Raw genomic sequence first — 19,332 nt, 5'->3', positions numbered from 1 at the left:
TGAACTTCAAGCAAAGTATCTAGAGTGGGTCTTGAAAACTCTTTCACCTCACATTATGAAAATCTTCAACAACATCATTCAGTAGGGGTTCCCTACAAATTGGACAACTAGTCTAGCAATACCTCTTTGCAAGAGTGGTGACATCAATAATCCCTCCAATTATAAGACCATAATGATAAATCCTTTGTTTGCAAAACTATTTAGAAGTATGCTAGAAAATAGAATCGGCAAGTGGGCGGAAATAAGGGGTAAACGTGCTAAAGGAAAAGCGGGCTTTAAACATAATCATTCCATAGTTGACCATGGTATAACATTAAGAAACATCATTGAAAAACTGTAGGAGAAAAAGGAGGAAAACTTTGCTACTTTGTTGATTTTAGGAAAGCTTTTGACATGGTCCCTAGGGATAAACTTTGGCACATAATGGAGGAACTTCGGGTTCCTTTACATCTCAAAGCAGCTATCCATAGGATATATGAAGAGGTTAAAGTCAAAATCAGAACTTCAGCTAGCATATCCAAAAGTTTTAGGAGGGATATCGGGGTCAAGCAAAGGTGTCCTTTGTGACCTAGGCTTTTTGGTCTATATATTGACAAACTTGAAGAGAAGTTAAACAATCAAGGTGGTGATGGTGTCCTTTTGGGTGATTTTGTGATGAGGCTTCTTTTGTATGCAGATGACCTTATTTTCATTCCTCTATCTGCTCTTAGCATGCAAGAGCACTTACTTTCCCTTGATCTTGTTTGTAAAATAGTGGGGATTCAAGTCAATATTAGCAAGACAAGATTGGTGGTTTTATCTAACAAAAGAAATCATGATCAACAAAAGTTCTACTTTGAAGGTAGCACTCTTCAAGAAGTAGCAAATTACAAATGCCTTGGATTTGACTTCAATAAAAATCTAAGTTGGGAAAGTTGCAGAAGGAAGAGGACTTTAGCGATTGGAAAGTAATTTATGCTTTTCAAAATAGGTGCAAGGAGGCACAGTTATGGGACTGGAAGACTATCCAAACTCTTTTTAGCTTTTAGTAATTTTGGTTGTTCTCTATGGGTGTGAATTGTGGGCCAATAGTACCTTTGACTTACAGTGGAAGCAAATTGTGAAAATCCAAAACCGTTCGGTCCCAAACAAGTTCAAAAAAAAAAATTGGTCCTTTATGATATCATGATGAGTGAAATGGGGGTTCTCCCTATTGAAGCACTTGCTATGGTGCAGCTCATAAGATATTTAAAAGGAATAGAAAAAATGGTAGAGGACAGATGGCCTAAGATTGTCTTCAATGACATTTTGTGCAAAAGAAAGAACACTTGGATGCGGCAAAATATCAAATGGTTCAGTAAATGTGATATTTACCTAAAGATGTGTCCCACGAATGGTAAAGAGATAAAGGCCTTTGTTATTGATAAGTTCCACAAGTGTATTTGGGATGAATGGATAGGGAGAGAAAAAGTATTATATCGAAGAGGTGATCCCAGTTACAATAATCATCAAAAAGCATATATAGGGGCCAATATATCATGGAGAGCAAAAATTCTTATTGCCCAGTTAAGAACTAACTCTTACCAACTCCATTGTGAAACTAAACATTGGAAAAGACCTAAAGAAGATTGGGAAGAAAGAATGTGTACTTTTTGCACTTCCGGAAAAGTGGAAACTGCAAAACACTTTATTTTAGAATGTGAAGCCTTAAAGGACAGTAGGGAGAAATACACAAATACCCTGACAGCGAGCTCTTGGGATAATTTATTCAATGAGGGGTGGTTGAGAAGTTCGGGGCGCTCATCATTACGTTGAACAAGAGAAGGGCTTGTTGGTTTTTGCATTTTCTGCAAAAATTATAAACATGCTAAAAACAGGGCAGCAAGTAAATTTACAAAGGAACCCCCCTAACCAAGTGTTTAATCATAGAAACACTTAATATTCTGTTAAGGTATTTTTAATACACCAAAATTGACTATTTGCATGATATACTTAATGCAATTTTGAGTCTTGGCTTACTGTTAATATTTTACTTGCAGATTTGCAGATCTATCAAACAGGACAGCAAGCCAAATTACACAATAACTCATCTAACCAGGCATCAAGTCACAAAATAGATTATATTTCTATTTAGTATATTTTCAGTATACTAAATTAGATTATTCATTTATTATATTTCGTCAGTATTTAGGGTTCTTTTGTGTTGGTTTAGTTAATAGATTGGTGAGGGACCACATGGCTGGCTCAAGTGGTGGAGAATTGGAAAAACGAGCTAGTTGGTGGCTGCAATGGGTTGTTGGCTGATGGCTGAAGACCATCTTGTCGAAAAACTTTCTCCCAGGGATATCACCCACAAAATGGTGGGTAACATTTGGCTCCAACTGAGACGTGATCTCTTGAAAAGTGGGCGAAGTTACTCGAATGGGAGGTCACAAGAACACCAGCAATCTCTTGGTTCACCGTAGACCTGTTACCTACACATATCATAGATGAAAGACACGGAGCAGCATGCTTTTGCAACATCTCATGATCGCACATGCTTGGATTAGACCCATAAAATCGATTCATAAAGAAAATAAATTTTCAAATGCAATTATTCTAGCATGAGAATATCATATGATGTTAATGTCAATGAAAATCAGCATGCAATGCATCCTACCCTAACATGCATATGATACAAAACTAATACTAAGTGTAATCATAAAGCCAGTGCAACCAACATATCATCAAATCAATATAAATATGTCAGCCTATATGATTACTCATGTAGCAAATGCTAAGTCAATGTGGACATAATCACATGGATGATAAGACCGGTGGGAGGTAGGAAAATAGAATGCCCACACATGGGTGATCACGTGAGAAGAGGTAATAAAATGATGTAATGTAGTCCATGAGATCCTCTCCTCTAACCAAAATATAGAGATGTCAATGATTAGGCTCATAAACTTCTGATGGATGGCAACTTCGGGCATATTATTTCCATTATGATCTTTATTATTTATGTCATATTTTATGACCTCTACAAGGTTATCATTAATAGGAAAGGGAGACTGACGAGATCGAGAAACACAAGTAGGTTGCCCATGATGATCACACTAGAAAGGGGAGATTATAGATTGATCATGATCCTGAGGGGGTGCCCAAGGAGATAAAGAATATTCAATGAGGGGTTCTTCCTTGACACTATACTCAAAAAGGGGAAAGGGATCAAGGTCACTTGAGATCATATGATAACAGGTGCGGGAATCACTCTCAAAATGATGAATAAAAGAAGGCGCAAAGGGAAGGGTGGAATGTTATGTCCAATAGGTTTCTCTTCCCCAAAATCATCATCTAAAGGCTCAGGTGATTTGAATATAGAATCATGAGGAAGATAGGTAGGAGCCTTATTGATTTCCTTACTATTGGCATCAAAAATTTAGTTTTCCCTAAAAGGAGAATCAATTACTTCAGGCTACCCCTTTTCATGCCAAGGAAAATAATAATTCTCCTTCCCAAGGGTATCAATGGATATGTCATCATAACTAATGCTCAAGAGACAGGAAAAACCAATCTCAGCCTAATCCTCTTTGTCGGTGTCATAAATGGGAGCACAATCAAATTGAAGCCCAACAATATACCATTTTTCCTTTCCGATGAAGAAATAATCTTCAATGTCATCTTCCACGGAGCTCATGGGATCACCTTCCTCAAGGTTCTCAAAGGGAGAGTTACCAGGAGTGATACCCTCAAGAAAGGTAAGGTTAGCCTCAACTTTACTTTCCATAGCCTCGTCATCCTCAGTACACGTGTTCTCAAAATCATCCCATTCATCATGTGGATCCTGTTACCACTCAAACCAGCATGGGACCTAAAGCAGTTCCTACAAGGGAAACCACTAGGCTAAGGGCAATAGTGGAGGCTTAGCCCACTGTCACCACAGCTAAGTCTCCCTGCTCTTTACAGACTTTCATCGATGGGAGGAGTCCCGATAGTGTAGGGATTCACTTGTAAAGTATATATCAATGGATAGGTGAGAAGTGACCCTGAAAACCTTTTCCCAAGGATGGAGTAAAGAATGGAACTTGCATGCTCTTTAAGCAAGGGACTTGGTCCAACAGGGATAAGGGGTGAGGATTGGAGGGTTGAGGGAGAAAAGGATAAGCTTATAAACAAGGTTCTCAATCCCTATAATCCGTGGGAAAGTTGGATTCCCAAATGGTCATTGCCAAATAATCTTTATTGAGAAGTGGGACCACACAGGGCCAAGTGGACCCAGCCCAGGTTCGCAGATGGAATGCAGAAACCAATGATCTTCCTATCCTGGACAAGGTGAAGGGAAAGGACCAAACAAGAATATTTGCTTCAAAAGGATGAATTCATCCTATTCAAGTCTAGCCTTGGGGATGCCTAGGCAAAATTCGATCTTAAAGCTAGGGGTCTACGACCTATCCTTGTTGTAAAATATAAATCTTAGAGCTGGGGGCAAAATTCGATCCTAGAGGTCTGGAAATATGGTTGTGGGTACAAAGAAGTAATGTTTGTGGCTCGTGGGCTGTTATAGTGCACAGCTCCTCTCTGTGTGCTCTACCTCCTATCTCTCCTCGCTATATTTGCTCAGCTATGGAACAAAATGCTCTCGAAAGAATGGAATGCCTCTTCCTCCTAGTGACCGATTATAACACAGCCCGATAGCCTACTAGTGGTTAATTTTGACTACATCAACTCTTAACTAGAGTCATAATTTACACTCTTCTAGAGTCTTTTACATCATAATCACGTGGCTAGCCCCTTTTCCATGAATAATGGGGGCTGATACGGCATCCTCCCAAACTATAGGTGTGAAAACAAGAAGGTCAACTTCTAAGTGGCTTAACTTTTGCATACGAACTCTAATTGACGTGCTTCTTATGTTGTTGGAAAGATATTTGTGTGTAGAATAGCATGAAATGGTATTGCACTAGAGCAACAAAGTTTTACCCCCAAAAAACATCATTTGATGCCTCAAAATGCTCCCATAAGGTTTCATACCCCGTTTTGCCAAACTAGGTCCCGCCGATAAAAACGGTCCCGTGAGATGATTCCTCCTTTTTTTCCACTCCAAATGCATCGAGATGAATGATAAAAAATATAATGATCCAATCCAGATCACACCTCCCCATTTTGGGAAGCTTTTGGTCCCCAAAAGCCTCTACTGAATGAGGTGAGGAAATTTTTCCTCCACCTTCTCTCTAGTGTACCATTTAGCTTTCCCTGGAAGTTGTCCCTTCAATCCAACCTGCCAAAGATCATGCTACCCATGTCTTGTAGTTCTAGACCTCTTCTTCAAAACTGTATCTTCTGTCAACTATGCCTAAGCATCTGGTGCCAAATCCTCCACAGAAGGTAGGACCTGTTCCTCTTCCTATACTAGCATGGAAGGCTCATAAGGTTTCAGATTCTCTAAATTCACAACTGAGTAGATGTATGGTGGTAAACTGAGTCGATAGGCATTATCACCCACCTTTTCTACTATCTCAAAGGGGCCATACCTCAGAGCCTTGATTTTCTTACCAGGCCCCTGCATCCTCTCCTTATTCCACTGTAACCATACTTTGTCTCCCACTTTGAATGACTTCTCTATTCTGTGTTGATCATGCTCGGCCTTACACTTTTCCTGCAACTTCTGCAATGTGTCTTGTACCTGTAGATGGATTTGCTTGATCTTCTCTATGAAATTTTCAGCCCTCAAAGAATCTCCTGTACGATCTACCCTCACTCCTTGTTGCCCATATGCAATATCCAAAAGGCTCTAGGATCGAATTTTGCCCCCAGCTCTAGGATATATTCATTGTAAAATAAAAATAAAAAAGAAGAGGCTTGAGGGTCACTTGGAGAATACACCGATTTGATCAAGAATTCAATTTTCTAGGGCTAGGCTTGCTAAGGAAATTGAAGGAGTGATCAAAGTTGCAGCTGAGGGGCAGTGAATACAGAAGCAAAGAGGCGGAGATAGTATCGAGAGGATTAGCGCAGAAGCCGGGAAAGTGGGGCGCAGAGCCAACCAGGGCTCACGCAGAGGCAGCCAGGAGTTGCGCAGTGCCTCAGAGAGCCAGCGTGGGTGACGCAGAGGCTCTAAGGGCAGACGCAGTGCCTCCAGAGGCTGACGCAGGGCAAGCTAGGGTGACGTTGGGCAGACGTTGGGCCACAAAGCGTTGACGCAGTCCCTAGAGGCTAACGCTAGGGTTTTCGTGGGGCAGATTGGAGGTGGGAACTGTCAGAGTGTTTATAAGGGGTATCAGCGGAAACATACATCTCCGATTGAGAGGTACTACTGCCGAGATTATTCTCTATTGGGTGAGTCAGTTTTGGCACCCAGATTGTATTCTAAAACTACTTAATAATTAAAACCCTCAAATAGTTGCATCAGTTTTCCCGCATTGGGTTTTTCCAGGGACATTGATCCAAAAACAATGGTGTCACTTGTGTGCTTGTTTTGTTTCCTTCAGTTGATGATCTGTAATGTGTTGAGCATGTACTTGTATTTATTTTCAGTATTTACATCGTAAATAACTTGTTAATTAATCAGAACAAGTAGGCAGAAATAAATCAAAAAAGTACATGAAGGTTTTCTAACAGTTGGACTTAGAAATTCCAACATGGTATCAGAGCGTGGTTGCAGATCACAGGAGAACTAAGGACATCAGTTGAGCAAAGCAGCAGCAGCAGAAAACAGTTGTCCCAAGTGACAGAAGCTGTTCCTAGCAGAGAAGCAACAAAGAAGGGGTGACGCAGTGCCTGCGTCATCAAGTTTGAGTCGGGAAGAGGATCAGCGCAGTGGCAAAGGGGAGCAGACTCAACCTACGCAGTGCCAAGTCATCTTTCTCAGTCAAGAAGGATTAACGCCTATGGCTATGAGGTGTGGATTTTGCTAGTGTCAGGATTGCGCAGAGCCTAGAAGCTCTAACCTTCAGTTTGTTAGAGCTTAGGAGGCTGTGGGTACACTGTAGAGTGAAATTGGTGGGGTATTGTAGTCAGAACAGTACCTAACAGAGCAAGACCAAGGAGGAGGTAGTTGCTACCGAGGATTTCTAGCCAAGAAATCCGAATCAGTGGTGCAGCTGCACTAACGATCAGAGTGGGGGCATCTTGACATTGGCAAAAGGGTTTCCAGGAGGGAAATCAAGGCTCAAAGGGAGTCACACCGAGAACTTCCAGAAGGGAAGTAGATGAGAAGCGAGATGGCTGTGAACGAGGTAAGCGACCAGGACAGACTGGATAGAGCCTCAAACTTCGTAGTCTGGAAGGCCAAAATCTTATCCGTTCTAGACAGGAATCATGTCAAGCACTTTGCCTTGAAGGCGATAGTGATCCCAATGGACCCAGCTGAGAACGACAAGTACGAGGAGGCAACGGCGAGGGCCAAGAGCATCATCCTTGACGAGGTCAAGGACAATATAGTACCACACATTGCCGAAAAGGACATGGCAAATGAGATGTGGGAGGCCCTAAATATATTGTACCAGCATACTTCTGTGCAGAGAAGGATGCTACTAGAAAATTAGTTGCGGTCATATCAGATGCAGGAGGGAGAACAGATCGACACCTTCTTTGGTCGATTGAAGGAGATCCGAGATCAGCTGACTTCCATAGGGGCCACGCCAGATCAAGAATTGATGGTGAGAACAGCCCTGAATGCAGTCCCTAAAGACTTGGAGGTGTTTGTCCATACCATACTGGGCAAGGCGACCCTTCAAGATTGGGAGGCAATGTGGGCGGCTCTTCGCCAAGAAGAGATCAGAAGGCTAAGCAAGGTGGGAAGCAGCAGCAAGGGGATCAGAATCAAGAAGGAGGAAGAGGAGGATGATGCCCTAGCATCTGAGGAAAAGCCGGAGAAACAAAAGAAGAAGGACCTCTCCAAGGTCAAATGCTTCCACTGTGGGGAACTGGGTCACTATGCGAGCCAGTGTCCAAGGAAGAAGAGCAAGGGAGAGGCTTCTAAGACCAAGGTTGCGCCAGCAAGGGCAGAGAAAGAAGTGGAGATAGATGATGATTGTGCCATGAGTGCTCATACGCCACTTGAGAGGAAGTGGGGAGACATCGAGCTGTAGTCAGATGGACTACAGGCGATGAGGGGCAGGATCCTCGAGGTACCCAACCTCTTGGATTATACCTTGCTACGAGAGCCCCGAAGAGGAGTAGCAGGATTGGCGGATGTCAGTAGAGACGGATGTGGATGGAGCGACAGAGGGAGCTACAGTGCAAGAGTCCCAGGACAGCGTGAGGCAACAATGCGAGATGCACAAAGTTCTTGCCGCAGCGCAGAGGTCAGAGAGGGAGCACTTGTCAGTGACAAAGGCAGCTTCAGCATCAAGAATGTTTCTAGCCTGACGGAGATGTCAAAGTTGGTAGATCAGTTACTTACTTCTCAGTAACTGAGTTGTAGTGCAGCAGTTAGCAGTGGCAGGGCCATGGGCAGCAAACAAATGCAAAGGGAGTTGTCGTACAGATGCAGCAATGGCAGTGTCAGGGCCATGGGCAGCAGTACATCATGTAGCAGTGCAGAGGATGTTGAGCAGCAAGCCTAGCATCAGCACAGGGACCGATGCCTGATGATCAGGGTGATGCTCAGTGAGAAGTATTGCTAGAGCACAGTCCTCACTAAGAGGGAGTGTTCATTTGGGGTAGAATCGGATGTGCTCTAGCCACGAAAATTGGTGGAGAGGCTAAAGCACATGAGATCTCCAATACTCAGAAATGGTTTGGGCAGATTCTAAACAGTTTGGGAGATATTAAAATAATTAATATTTTTAATGGAGTCCCTAAGTCTAAACTTAGGGAAAATAAAATATTAATGCGAATTAATATAAAAATGTGTTAGAAGGGTCCAAAAGTCATGGATCAAGCCAAAGTTAATCTTAGTTGTTCATTAGGGACTTAATCTCAGCCGTTGAATTGTCAACGAGAAAAGTATAAGAAGAGGGTTGAGGGTCACTTGGAGAATACACCGAGTTGATCAAGAATTCGATTTTCTGGGGCTAGGCTTGCTGAGGAAATCGAAGGAGTGATTAGAGTTGCAGCTAAGGGGTAGTGAATACAAAAGCAGAGAGGCAGAGATAGTACCATGAGGATCAGCGCAAAAGCCAAGAGAGAGGGACACAGAGCCATCCAGGCCTCACGCAGAGGTAGCCTGGAGCTGTGCAGTGCCTCAAAGAGCCAGCATGGGTGACGCAGAGGCTCTAAGGGCAGACGCAGTGCCTCCAGAGGTTGACACAGAGCGAGTTAGGGTGACACTGGGTAGACGCTGGGCCAGAAAGGGCTGACACGGTCCATAGAGGTTGACACTGGGGTTTTCGTGGGGCAGATTGGAGGTGGGAGTTGTCGGAGTGTTTATCTGGGGTTTCAGCCGAAACATCTGTCTCCGACTGAGAGGTACTACTGCAGAGATTATTCTCTGTTGTGTGAGCCAGTTTTGGCACCCACATTGTATTCCGAAAGTGCTTAATAATTAAAACCCTCAGATAGTTGCACCGGTTTTCCCGCATTGGGTTTTTCCGGGGACATTGGTCCAAAAACAACGGTGTCACTTGTGTGCTTGTTTTTTTTCCTTCAGTTGATGATTTGTAATGTGCTGAGCATGTACTTGTATTTATTTTCAGTATTTACATGGTAAATAACTTGTTAATTAATCAAAACAGGTAGGTAGAAATAAATCAGAAAAGTACATGAAGGGTTTCTAACAGTTAGACTTAGAAATTCCAACACCTACATATATAAGAAGGTCCTCACCTTGATTTGTAATCATCTCACTTGTATTCAAATATTCTTATATACAATTATTTGTCCTACAATGTATGTCCTTGTCTTCGAAGTGTTTTGAAAGTTTATTGCAAAGTACGAACTTTGTTTGTTACATAGAAATTTAGAGTGTACTTATTAACAAAAGTTCAACAATTAATAAGGCAACATCCATGCACGAAGAAAATAAAACTTTGAAAGCAAATCAACAAAACACTATGAAGACACCTTATCAACATCCTAATCACAAGAGCACAAACATTAACCAGTCAGTACACCCATGTCACTCAGGCCAGAAACAGCTAACTTATGCTCCAAACAATATCGATGTCAACACAATTCAGTGTTATGATAACACTTCATCCAAGGTATCTAATAATCGCAAGGCTCCATAGATGATTGATTTAGGATGGTTCAATCATTTTACAATACAACAATTATACACCACACTCAAAGGTTCATATCGTCTTGTATTGTCAAAATGTTGATTTGGGGTAGCATCGGATGTGCTCTAGCCACGAAATTTGGTGGAGAGGTTGGGGCACATAAGATCTCAAATACCCAGAAAGGGTTTGGCCAGATTCTAAACAGATCAGGAGATATTAAAATAATTAATATTTTTAATGGAATCCCTAAGTCTAAACATAGGGAAAATAAAATATTAATGTGTATTAATATGAATCAGGGTTAGAATGGTCCAAAAGACATGGATCAAGCTAGACCTAATCTTAGTCGTTGATTAGGGACTTAATCTCGACCTCTGAGATGTCAACAGAAAAAGTATAAGAGGAGGCTTGAGGGGCACTTAGAGAACATACTGAGGGAGACCAGTCAATTCAATTTCTAGAGTGGGGTTTGCTGAGAAATTGGACCAGTGGTCTGGATAGCATTCAAGAGGCAGCAAGTACGAAACAAAGAGACGGGAGATCAGCACAGAAGAGGCAGACGCAGAGCCAGAGGAAGCCACGCAGAGGCAGCAGAGACTGCGCAGAGCCAGAAGGGCCTGTGTCATCCAAGCAGAGGTTGCAGGAGTGACACAGAAGCCCAGAGAGGCTGTGCAAAGCCTTAGTAGGCTGACGCAGAGTGTTTCAAGCTGACACAGAGGGTTTCAGGCTATAGCAGAGGTCAGTAGGGCCTATGCTGGGTTTAGTAAAGTGTTGGAAGTTTGTCTATCTATGGGTAAGCCAGTTTGGCACCCTATTGTACAAGAAAATTGCTAAATAATAAAATCTCCCTTGCTGCACCGGTTTTCCCACATTGGGTTTTTCCGGGGACATTAGTCCAAAATAACTATGTCAGTGTGTGCATATTTTTGTTTCTGTATTACGATGTGATAATTGCAACAATATTTATTTTAATGTTTGTTGAAGTAATTTCATGAATAACCTATGATGAAATAAGTAAGAAAAGTAAATCAGTTGCTGCAGTGATAGAATTTTCACACAAAGATGTTAATTCCAAGAATTGAGAAAGACGAGAAGACATTACGAGACAAGAAAAAAATTCAAGCGTTGCCATCCATAAGTCTTGAGGACAAAGCTTTTTCAAAAGGAGAAGGCAACGTTATGAACATAATATAATTAATAATTAATAAATAATTAGCATATTGAAGAAACATGTCCTTAAGGACACGACTATTCGTGAAGAGGCAACTTGCCTAGTATATAAGCAGGGCCTTCATTTGAAATCTTATCATATCATATCAATACCTCTTGTACATTCAACATTCTTATATAAATATATTACTTGTCCTATAAAGGATATTTACATATTCCTAATATTATGAATATTTTGTTGAGTACGAACTCTGTTTATTGCAGTCCAAAATCAATTTCCATCAAATTTAGGGGTGGCTCCCACATGTTCCCCATGTGTGTTTCTCCACTCTTGTGCTCCCCCATTCTGGAAACTTGGTGGAACATTGGAAAAAATAGGACAAGTTGCACTTTGGGAAATTTTTGATTCAAAACAATTTTTTTGAACCCAATTTAAATTGTATAGCCATAAGCACAACATTTTAGTCAAACATTCTACAGCAAACACCCGCGCAACCTGTTGTGTTGCCAATAAGCCACCTGTAGAGGCCTTAAAAAGAAACTGACTCTAATTCCAAGCACATTTCCAACACTTTAATGATCCTTCCCATTGTTACAAGGGAGGAAATAGCATTGCATTCTTAGTAAGCCCCATATTGCACACAACAGAACTTACATAATATTTCTACTGGAAAGATTAAGTGGATAACAGTAACATAAACTATGAACAACAACCAAATTTTACACGCACACACAATTATCAAATAACACAGGAAATGGCACCAAAATTCTGAGTCATCTTATTAATTGGAGCAGAATGAGTACAATATAGATAGAGAAAGAGGAACCTGGGCTTGCTACAGCAAGCAAGGAAAAACCCAGGTTGCAAATTGAATGCCCAAGTGCCGAAATATCTACCCACCAAAGCTCTGCGCTGCCCCAGAAATTTTTGCTTCTGCTATTGGGAGGAAATTGGGAAATCTACCTCAAATGTGCTCAAAAACTCCTAAAATTTTAGTTGGCACCTCTCCTCAATAAGCCCAACCAAACCCAGAAATATCTCACGGACCCAAGTGGTGGAAATGGTCCCAGAGTGAATTGCACCCTCCTCCAGTAATTTCTACTGCTAGCTGTTGATTGGAGCACTAATTTCTACCAGAAATATTATCCAAAATATTCTGCGAAATTAACTTGAGACTCCTCTCACCAAACCGACCTAAACCCAGAAATGGTTTGGATTGATTCTAACATATCCCAATGACCCCCAAGAAGTGTGTGAGCTCTAACTAGCTGGGAAATGGTGTTGTAGGAAGAAATTTGTTGTGAGATGGCTCAATTCACTACTAAAAGGTGTCCTCAAATATCTGCTAATTGTTGCTCCCCTTCCCCTTATTTCTCCTTTCCCAACTCTCTCCCTAAACTCCCTACTCTTTATGGTTGCACAGAAGTTGTTCAGTGACCTTGTGCAGGCCCTGAATTTGAGTAATTCGACCCTCCTAAAAGTGGCCCTCTCAACCCCGCAAATTCTGAGGGAAATACTCTCTTCTTTGGAAGATAAATCTCTGCAAAATTTGATGCCCAAATTCCCTTCTTGTTGGTCTCTATCACCCACACGAATTTATTTATGTGCCCTAGGAGAAAATGCACCAGCTAAAGAACTAACTGCAATGTGGCTCCTAAATTACCCGAAACAACCCCCAATTTCTCTCCTAGGGTGACACTCAAAGTTCACTGAAAGAAGAGGTGGAATTCTCGCTTGGGAATCCCTTGTGCTAAACAACACCAGTTGACTTGGCTAAACAACTCAAGAAAACTTGTGTTCAAAAAAAAAATTGTCAAAAGATACCAAATGGAGGCCTCCTTGCCTCAAGTTGGTCCTCTCTGCCTTGGTGGACCCCATTTTCCACTAACTCATGCTCCCTTTCCTTCTCTCTCTTCCTCCACAAGTGTGAATTATCTCTAGGGGTCGAATTGCCTCCTTTTTGAGGTCCCCACATTCCACCAAGGTTGTAATTGTCATGTCCCTTTTCAAACACATTTGTAACAGGGTGTTGCTACACAGTGTTGCACGATTTTGGCTAAGGAAGAGAACCCATCATTTTCGACTTAGGGACTTAGGAGGCAATTCGACTTTATTTGGTTGCTAGTGGAATGTGGGGGCCACCCACATGGGAGTTCCAATTGGCCCATTCGAATAACATGGAGGGAAAGTCGAATAGGTGGATGGAGGGGCCCACATGAGGCTAGGGAGGCCCAAGGAGTTATAAGGATGGAGCAACTCTCATTTTCGATTCATTCATACATCTTGCAAACAAAATCACTTGACTATTCACTCTGTTGTTTAGCTGAGTCAACCGGCTGTTTAGCCACGAATCTCTCAAGCGGGAGATTCAACCTCTACTTCCGGGGACCATCCGTGCCCGCCCCAGAGAGGTAGTTCTACAAGGATTTCAGGAGTTTTGGGGCAGTGACCAATGTTTTAAAACTCTGACTCCGACTCAATATCGACTCGGCCAACTCGATTTCAATGACTCTGTTGTCGTAAAAAATACATTAAATATTTTTTTTTATAAAAAAACATAATTTTGAAGATTTTCATTCATGTTTCCAAACACACAGCATTAGAATATAGATAGAAGACAACATATGATCAAATTAGGCTCATTATATATCCATTATACCAAAATGGCACCCAGTGCACTGTCCAATATATACATGATGATATAGAGATCAAAACAAAAACACATAACCAAGGAGGCTAGAAATGGCCTCTACAACAAAAGTAAACTGTGACCAGTACTACTGGCTACTGCTAGTGGAGCCAAGATCATTTGGATCAACCTCTAGATCAGAGTCAAACAGGGGGCCCCATGGCTCCTCTTCATCATCATCTCCAACTACAACTGTAGAAGTGGTAGCACTAGCAAGCTGTGCAGTAGCTGCAAGCTGAGATAGACGAGATATGCACTTCTGTCGTGGCTGAGCAGAGGACCTCCAAGCACAAACTGCCTCCTCAAGGTTTCTCCAAGAAACCAACTCCTCAATGCTGCTCCAAATGGCTGCCCAAGAAGCTCCTCACTCCTGCTATGATGCTTGCCCAAGACTCCTCACTGTTGCTCCAAAAACAAACTCCACAACTCCTCACAAACTCTCACTCAAATACATGAGATAGTTGTGAGGAAATGAGAGGGGTCGGGTGGGTTTTATAGGGTTTAGAAGAGGGGAATGGACCCCAAATACATTATAGGAAAATTAGAAACCTGTTTGGAGTCCCCCAAAAGCAAAAAATTTAAAAAAAAATCGTTGTTTTTTGGTTCACGGGCTGCTGTCATCCAACCCGGCCGAGTAGGCTCGAACTAGGCCGAGCCGGCTTGGTAATAACCCGGCCAGCCGAACCGTTTCATTAGTCGAGTCAACCCGGTGAGGCCTTGACTCATACCAACTCAGCCGAATCGGTTCCGAGTCGGTCGAATCTTAAAACAATAGCAGTGACATAGCACCACCAACCAGCGCAAAGCAAGGAGTGCGTATTTTTGGGCAGATGGGAAACACGCAGAGGGAGATTGAGGCAAGCAGAGATCTGATTGCTGGTTTGGGAGTTGGGGAGCTGAGGTAGCAGCATTAGACCAGCGTTCCTGTTGGATTTTACAGCCAGTTGAGCCAACATTCTAGCAATTCAAACTGCTGGCCTGGGGGACAACGCAGAGGCCACACAAAAAAAAATTGTGGTACTTGGGAGCAGCTGAGTTGGGCCAAGAGATCATCCAGGGAGTTAGGGATTGGATAGCATGGGTGAACTCAGTATTTTGGAGAATTTTTCAAGTGGATTTACAAGCAGTTTCCAGCAAGTCGAAATTGGCAGCGAGAGCTCCGGTGAGGCTCCAAGGGGGTCGAAAATCAGAATCTAAACTAATCAAAATCCTTTTTGGGTTTTTCTGGGTTTTTGACAAGGATCCCAAATATAAAGTTTCATAATTTTCTAAGCACGGGAAGCAGTGATTCCAGCCCTTCAAAGTCAGCAGACAGAGCAGTATTCTAGGGCAACGCAGTTCAATTTGGTGCAGCAGTTGTAGCAGACTTCAGCTCAGCACTTTCTCACCTGAGTTTGTCATGCTTGTCCATTGAGACAAGCCCAGGTGCACCATTCTATTTTACTATTGTATTTTCTCCTGAAGAAGTAATAAAATGGCTCAGCAGTTCTCTATTTCCAGTGTTTCCTTGGGTGCTTAATGTATATTTCGTTTTTCTTATTACTAGATTGTTTGCATGCTTTGTATATCACTTACATTCATGTTTAGGATCATTACAGTAATTTCTCCTATTCTCCTAAGTCCTCATGCCTCCCATATCAAAATTGCCTCCAATGCTCGAATTGCAAAATTGTGCGATGCGTAGCACCACATCAATGATCTCCATTGACCTCCTCAAATGAAAATTAAAAATTGGGGATATTACAACTTAGGGACCATAAATCATGAATGTTATAAAGGCTAGGCTTTTTAGTGCCGCTGGGATATATTGATGAACCATTGTCTATAAAGGCATCAACGTGGCAAATAATGAGCAAAACCAGTGATTACTTTTAAGCTTTAACAGATTTTCCTGCTCTAGGAAACAAGGTTGCCTTTTAATCCTGCAATCTATTTTGTGGTAATGTGAATCCTTGAGGTTGAGAACGTGGTTTACAAAAGGATTGAAGAACTACTATTCTGAGGGTAGCACTAACACACATTGCAATCAATATATGTTGAAAACAAGGTCTATCAAGAATAATCAAGTGTATGTATATATATAATTAGATGAATTGTGTGAGCCAACAGGTTCTAAATTTCAGGAGAAATGATGTTCTATATCCAAATGCCACTATGATGTTCATTAGAGTGACACTTGTTTTAAAATCAAATATAAAATTCTTTGGTAGTATAACTAACACTTGAAACTTGATAAGCAGAAATGTCAAAAATGGGGAGAGGAGTGCATAAAAATTCGTTGCATGCCTAGAAAAAGCATAGCTATGGCCACAAAGTATTAACTAGACTTCAAAATCTGCAATTCTGCATGTTTACTACATGTCCTATTTAATCCATAATCTTGCATATGTTATTCAAATGTGTTTTGGGCCATAGGCTCAGTATCTGGGATTCTCCGGCCCCAGTTAATGGTTAGGGGCCTTTCAACTGACTGTTTCTTTCTAGTGTGACCTAGCTTGCTATCCCCATTCTGTTTTACAGAGGTGCTCTTCACTGCATGGTTGCAGGTTCATCCTCACCTTTACATTTATTTTCACATTGTTTGTCATTTTCTAGAGAGGAAATGCCCTAAGCATTCCTTGTTGATGTACACATGAGTGTCACTGACTTGCTTTTCATCACTACTGAAAATAAAAATAAAGTCTTTCTTTATTCCTTTCTCATCCTAAAGCAACACAAGGATAAGTGACCTGCTGTAATGTGGTGATGATGTGTGGCACATCACAGTATGCCCCCATATAATAATTGATAAATCATAATTGTTGAAATTGTGGAGCTCCTCGGGCTTCTCCTCAAATCTAGTTGCAACACTCCACTTCCCAGTGTATAGAACATAAAACATCAGTATTTGTTGCATACAGTGAAGGTCATTATCATCTACCTGGTCATATTATGCTTTAAATGTCTCTAATAGGAAAATAGTACCACTACCTATAAGTTCAGCTTTTAAGACTTGGACATTTGTCAGTAGCAGAACGCAAGTCACTAGAACTTCTCTATTTTTATCTATAAAGTGACAGCTACTGCCTAAAAATATTGGTCAAACTTATGTCATCATGGGAAACATTTGTTATAAAATACCATAGAAAAAGGCCTGCACATGAAAATCTTAAATCAAGCTAAACCAGAAGTAGGCAAAATAAGAACTTGAATATTCTTTTGCTGATCTCTGAATTATAGAAAAACTGAATAAAATGATTGACTGTAACCAACCGTGTTTCTTTTGCAGGAACCTTGCTTGCAAGTCTAGCTGTTTGAACGGCAGCATCAGCAGATGCTGCCTCAGGAGTAGCACGTAGAATCTCACAAATAAGCTGCTGGCATTCACTCTGTCAGCCCAAGTCAAAGTAGGTTTCCACACATCAGTTGAAACAGATAAACATGTAGATGAAAGCAATGCCATAACATGCCTACCAAACAACTTTTATTGGCAAATCAGCATTCCACAATTACAGCAACCTTTGCAGGATTGATGTTTAAGTTTACTTCGGATAAATAAGCAGTTCACTAGTTGACCATGATATAGGATTTAAGCAAGTTAACTATCACATGACAGAAATAGGATTTCTCTTACAAAAGCACTGACTGCATGGTACATACCTGCAGAACCATCAAGGAGAAGCCCAAACTGTAGCCTCCAGTTGCACGAGCAGAATCAGAATCAGGATTCCAGCTTAAATCTCCATTTAGTGTGTTCGGTGAGCTGGATTTACCCTGAACTGTAGACTTCAGTTCCATCATTTCTCCAACTACAACATGATTTTCTGTAATTTTCCAGTGTTGTCATGTCAATGCATACCAAGAAATTGAAGGAGAAGGGGTATCATATGAAATTTGAAAAAAAAGAATGTAAGGACGAGTGCAGATAACTAAAGCAGAGAATGGCAGGTATACATAAAAGGTGAAGTTCACCTAGTATTTGAACAACCATTTCCAGTATTGATTCTAAAAGCTCCTGTGCTGCCACTTGAGCTGGACCCATAGGAGCCATTAAAGATGAAACTGGACCTACTGCAGGTGTTGGAGCTATGACTATTCTATCATTCTGATATTTTTGTTTGCCTGGAATTTTGTAACCAGCCAACCCTGCTCCGTTGGAATGTTTCAAACCAGGAACTGTTGTTTTTGAAACTTGATCTATACGAGGCCGCGATGCATCTAGTGCTGCTGATTTGGCTTTTATTTCAGATGTGATAATTTCATGAATTGTAGGTCTAAGCCTCTGACTGTCACACAATCAATCTTGTAAGAAAAGAAAAGCTTACAGCCTCAACATTTGGAAACAAGTAACTATGGTAATAATTTCCTTTTCTAGATATAATTCAATGAAAAACAGAATCCAAATCCTCAAATCACAAATAAAAAACAAAAACTGTAACTGTAGCATACAAGACATCCCTGCATAGATCACATCATATGTAACTGTAAAAAAGAATATATAGATTTATGTAAAAGATAATTAAATTAGAATAATGGTTGGAGACACGAATAGAGGAGATAAGATAACAAAATATATGAAAGAATATGACAAGATATGAGGGAAAACACCAAAGACATTATAGAAAAAACAAAATCAATTCAATGCTTATGACACCATTTTTTAATTAAAAAACATCCCCCTTTGTCTAGGAGGCTGTATACAGGGAAGAAAATTGTGTCCGGAGAAAGATCCAAAACTACAATGCAAAACTATAGTTGCATAAACCAAAATACAAGAAAATATATCAACATGTGAACCAATCCTAAAACCAAAAAATCATGCCAGAAACTAATTCATGCAGAAAATTTAACCAAGAAGTTTATTAGCATAAAATAGGAAAATTGTTAGAATAAATGTACAGAGAGAATATTAGCTGGATTCGAGACATCTATTTTTTCTATACTCATTCAAAACAATCACCAAAAATATAAAAGCAAGCAGTGCACAAATTTACTTATAGACAGGATAAAATGCTTTGAAATATGAAAACCATAATAATAAACATATACCTGACAACAGTGCTAAGCAACAAAGTCTTAGATGAGAGAAGCAAGGTAAAATTCGAGTAATTTCAACTTGTATGGAAAAGAGCACATCTTTTTCCAATTTCTCCCCATTTTGTACATTTTTCCAGCTAGAGGGCTAGCAAAGACAAATTGGAAAAAGGTAGAAGTTAATTATGTATAGACAAGGCTTTCTTAAATACTATGTTACCAGGATTCAGATACAGATCCCAATACAGATTCAGATCTGGATAGAGATCCATCAGATTTTTGAAAAGCTAGGATCCGGATACAGTGGGGAGATGGCAGGTACAAACAATATAAAT

At 40.9% G+C, this 19,332-nt stretch overlaps 1 protein-coding gene across 1 annotated transcript in view; it reads right to left on the bottom strand.

Annotated features, from left to right (window-relative positions):
- SEC8 (subunit of exocyst complex 8) overlaps window positions 1–19,332 on the bottom strand; it is a 438,983-nt gene that overhangs the window by 256,800 nt on the left and 162,851 nt on the right. Inside the window, exons 9-11 of the mRNA XM_089379035.1 lie at window positions 17,936–18,249; window positions 17,624–17,787; window positions 17,237–17,352 (exon numbers count right to left, since the gene is read on the bottom strand). Coding sequence (XP_089235161.1) covers window positions 17,237–17,352; window positions 17,624–17,787; window positions 17,936–18,249 — 594 coding nt within the window. The remainder of the gene's footprint in view (window positions 1–17,236; window positions 17,353–17,623; window positions 17,788–17,935; window positions 18,250–19,332) is intronic.

This window comes from Pinus tabuliformis, chromosome J (genome assembly GCF_031772625.1).
Source record: "Pinus tabuliformis cultivar Carrire ecotype Pingquan chromosome J, CPIR1, whole genome shotgun sequence".
Classification (NCBI taxonomy): Eukaryota; Viridiplantae; Streptophyta; class Pinopsida; order Pinales; family Pinaceae; genus Pinus; species Pinus tabuliformis.
Note: the sequence above shows the minus strand (reverse complement) of the source record. Positions and strands in the feature narration are given on the sequence as shown.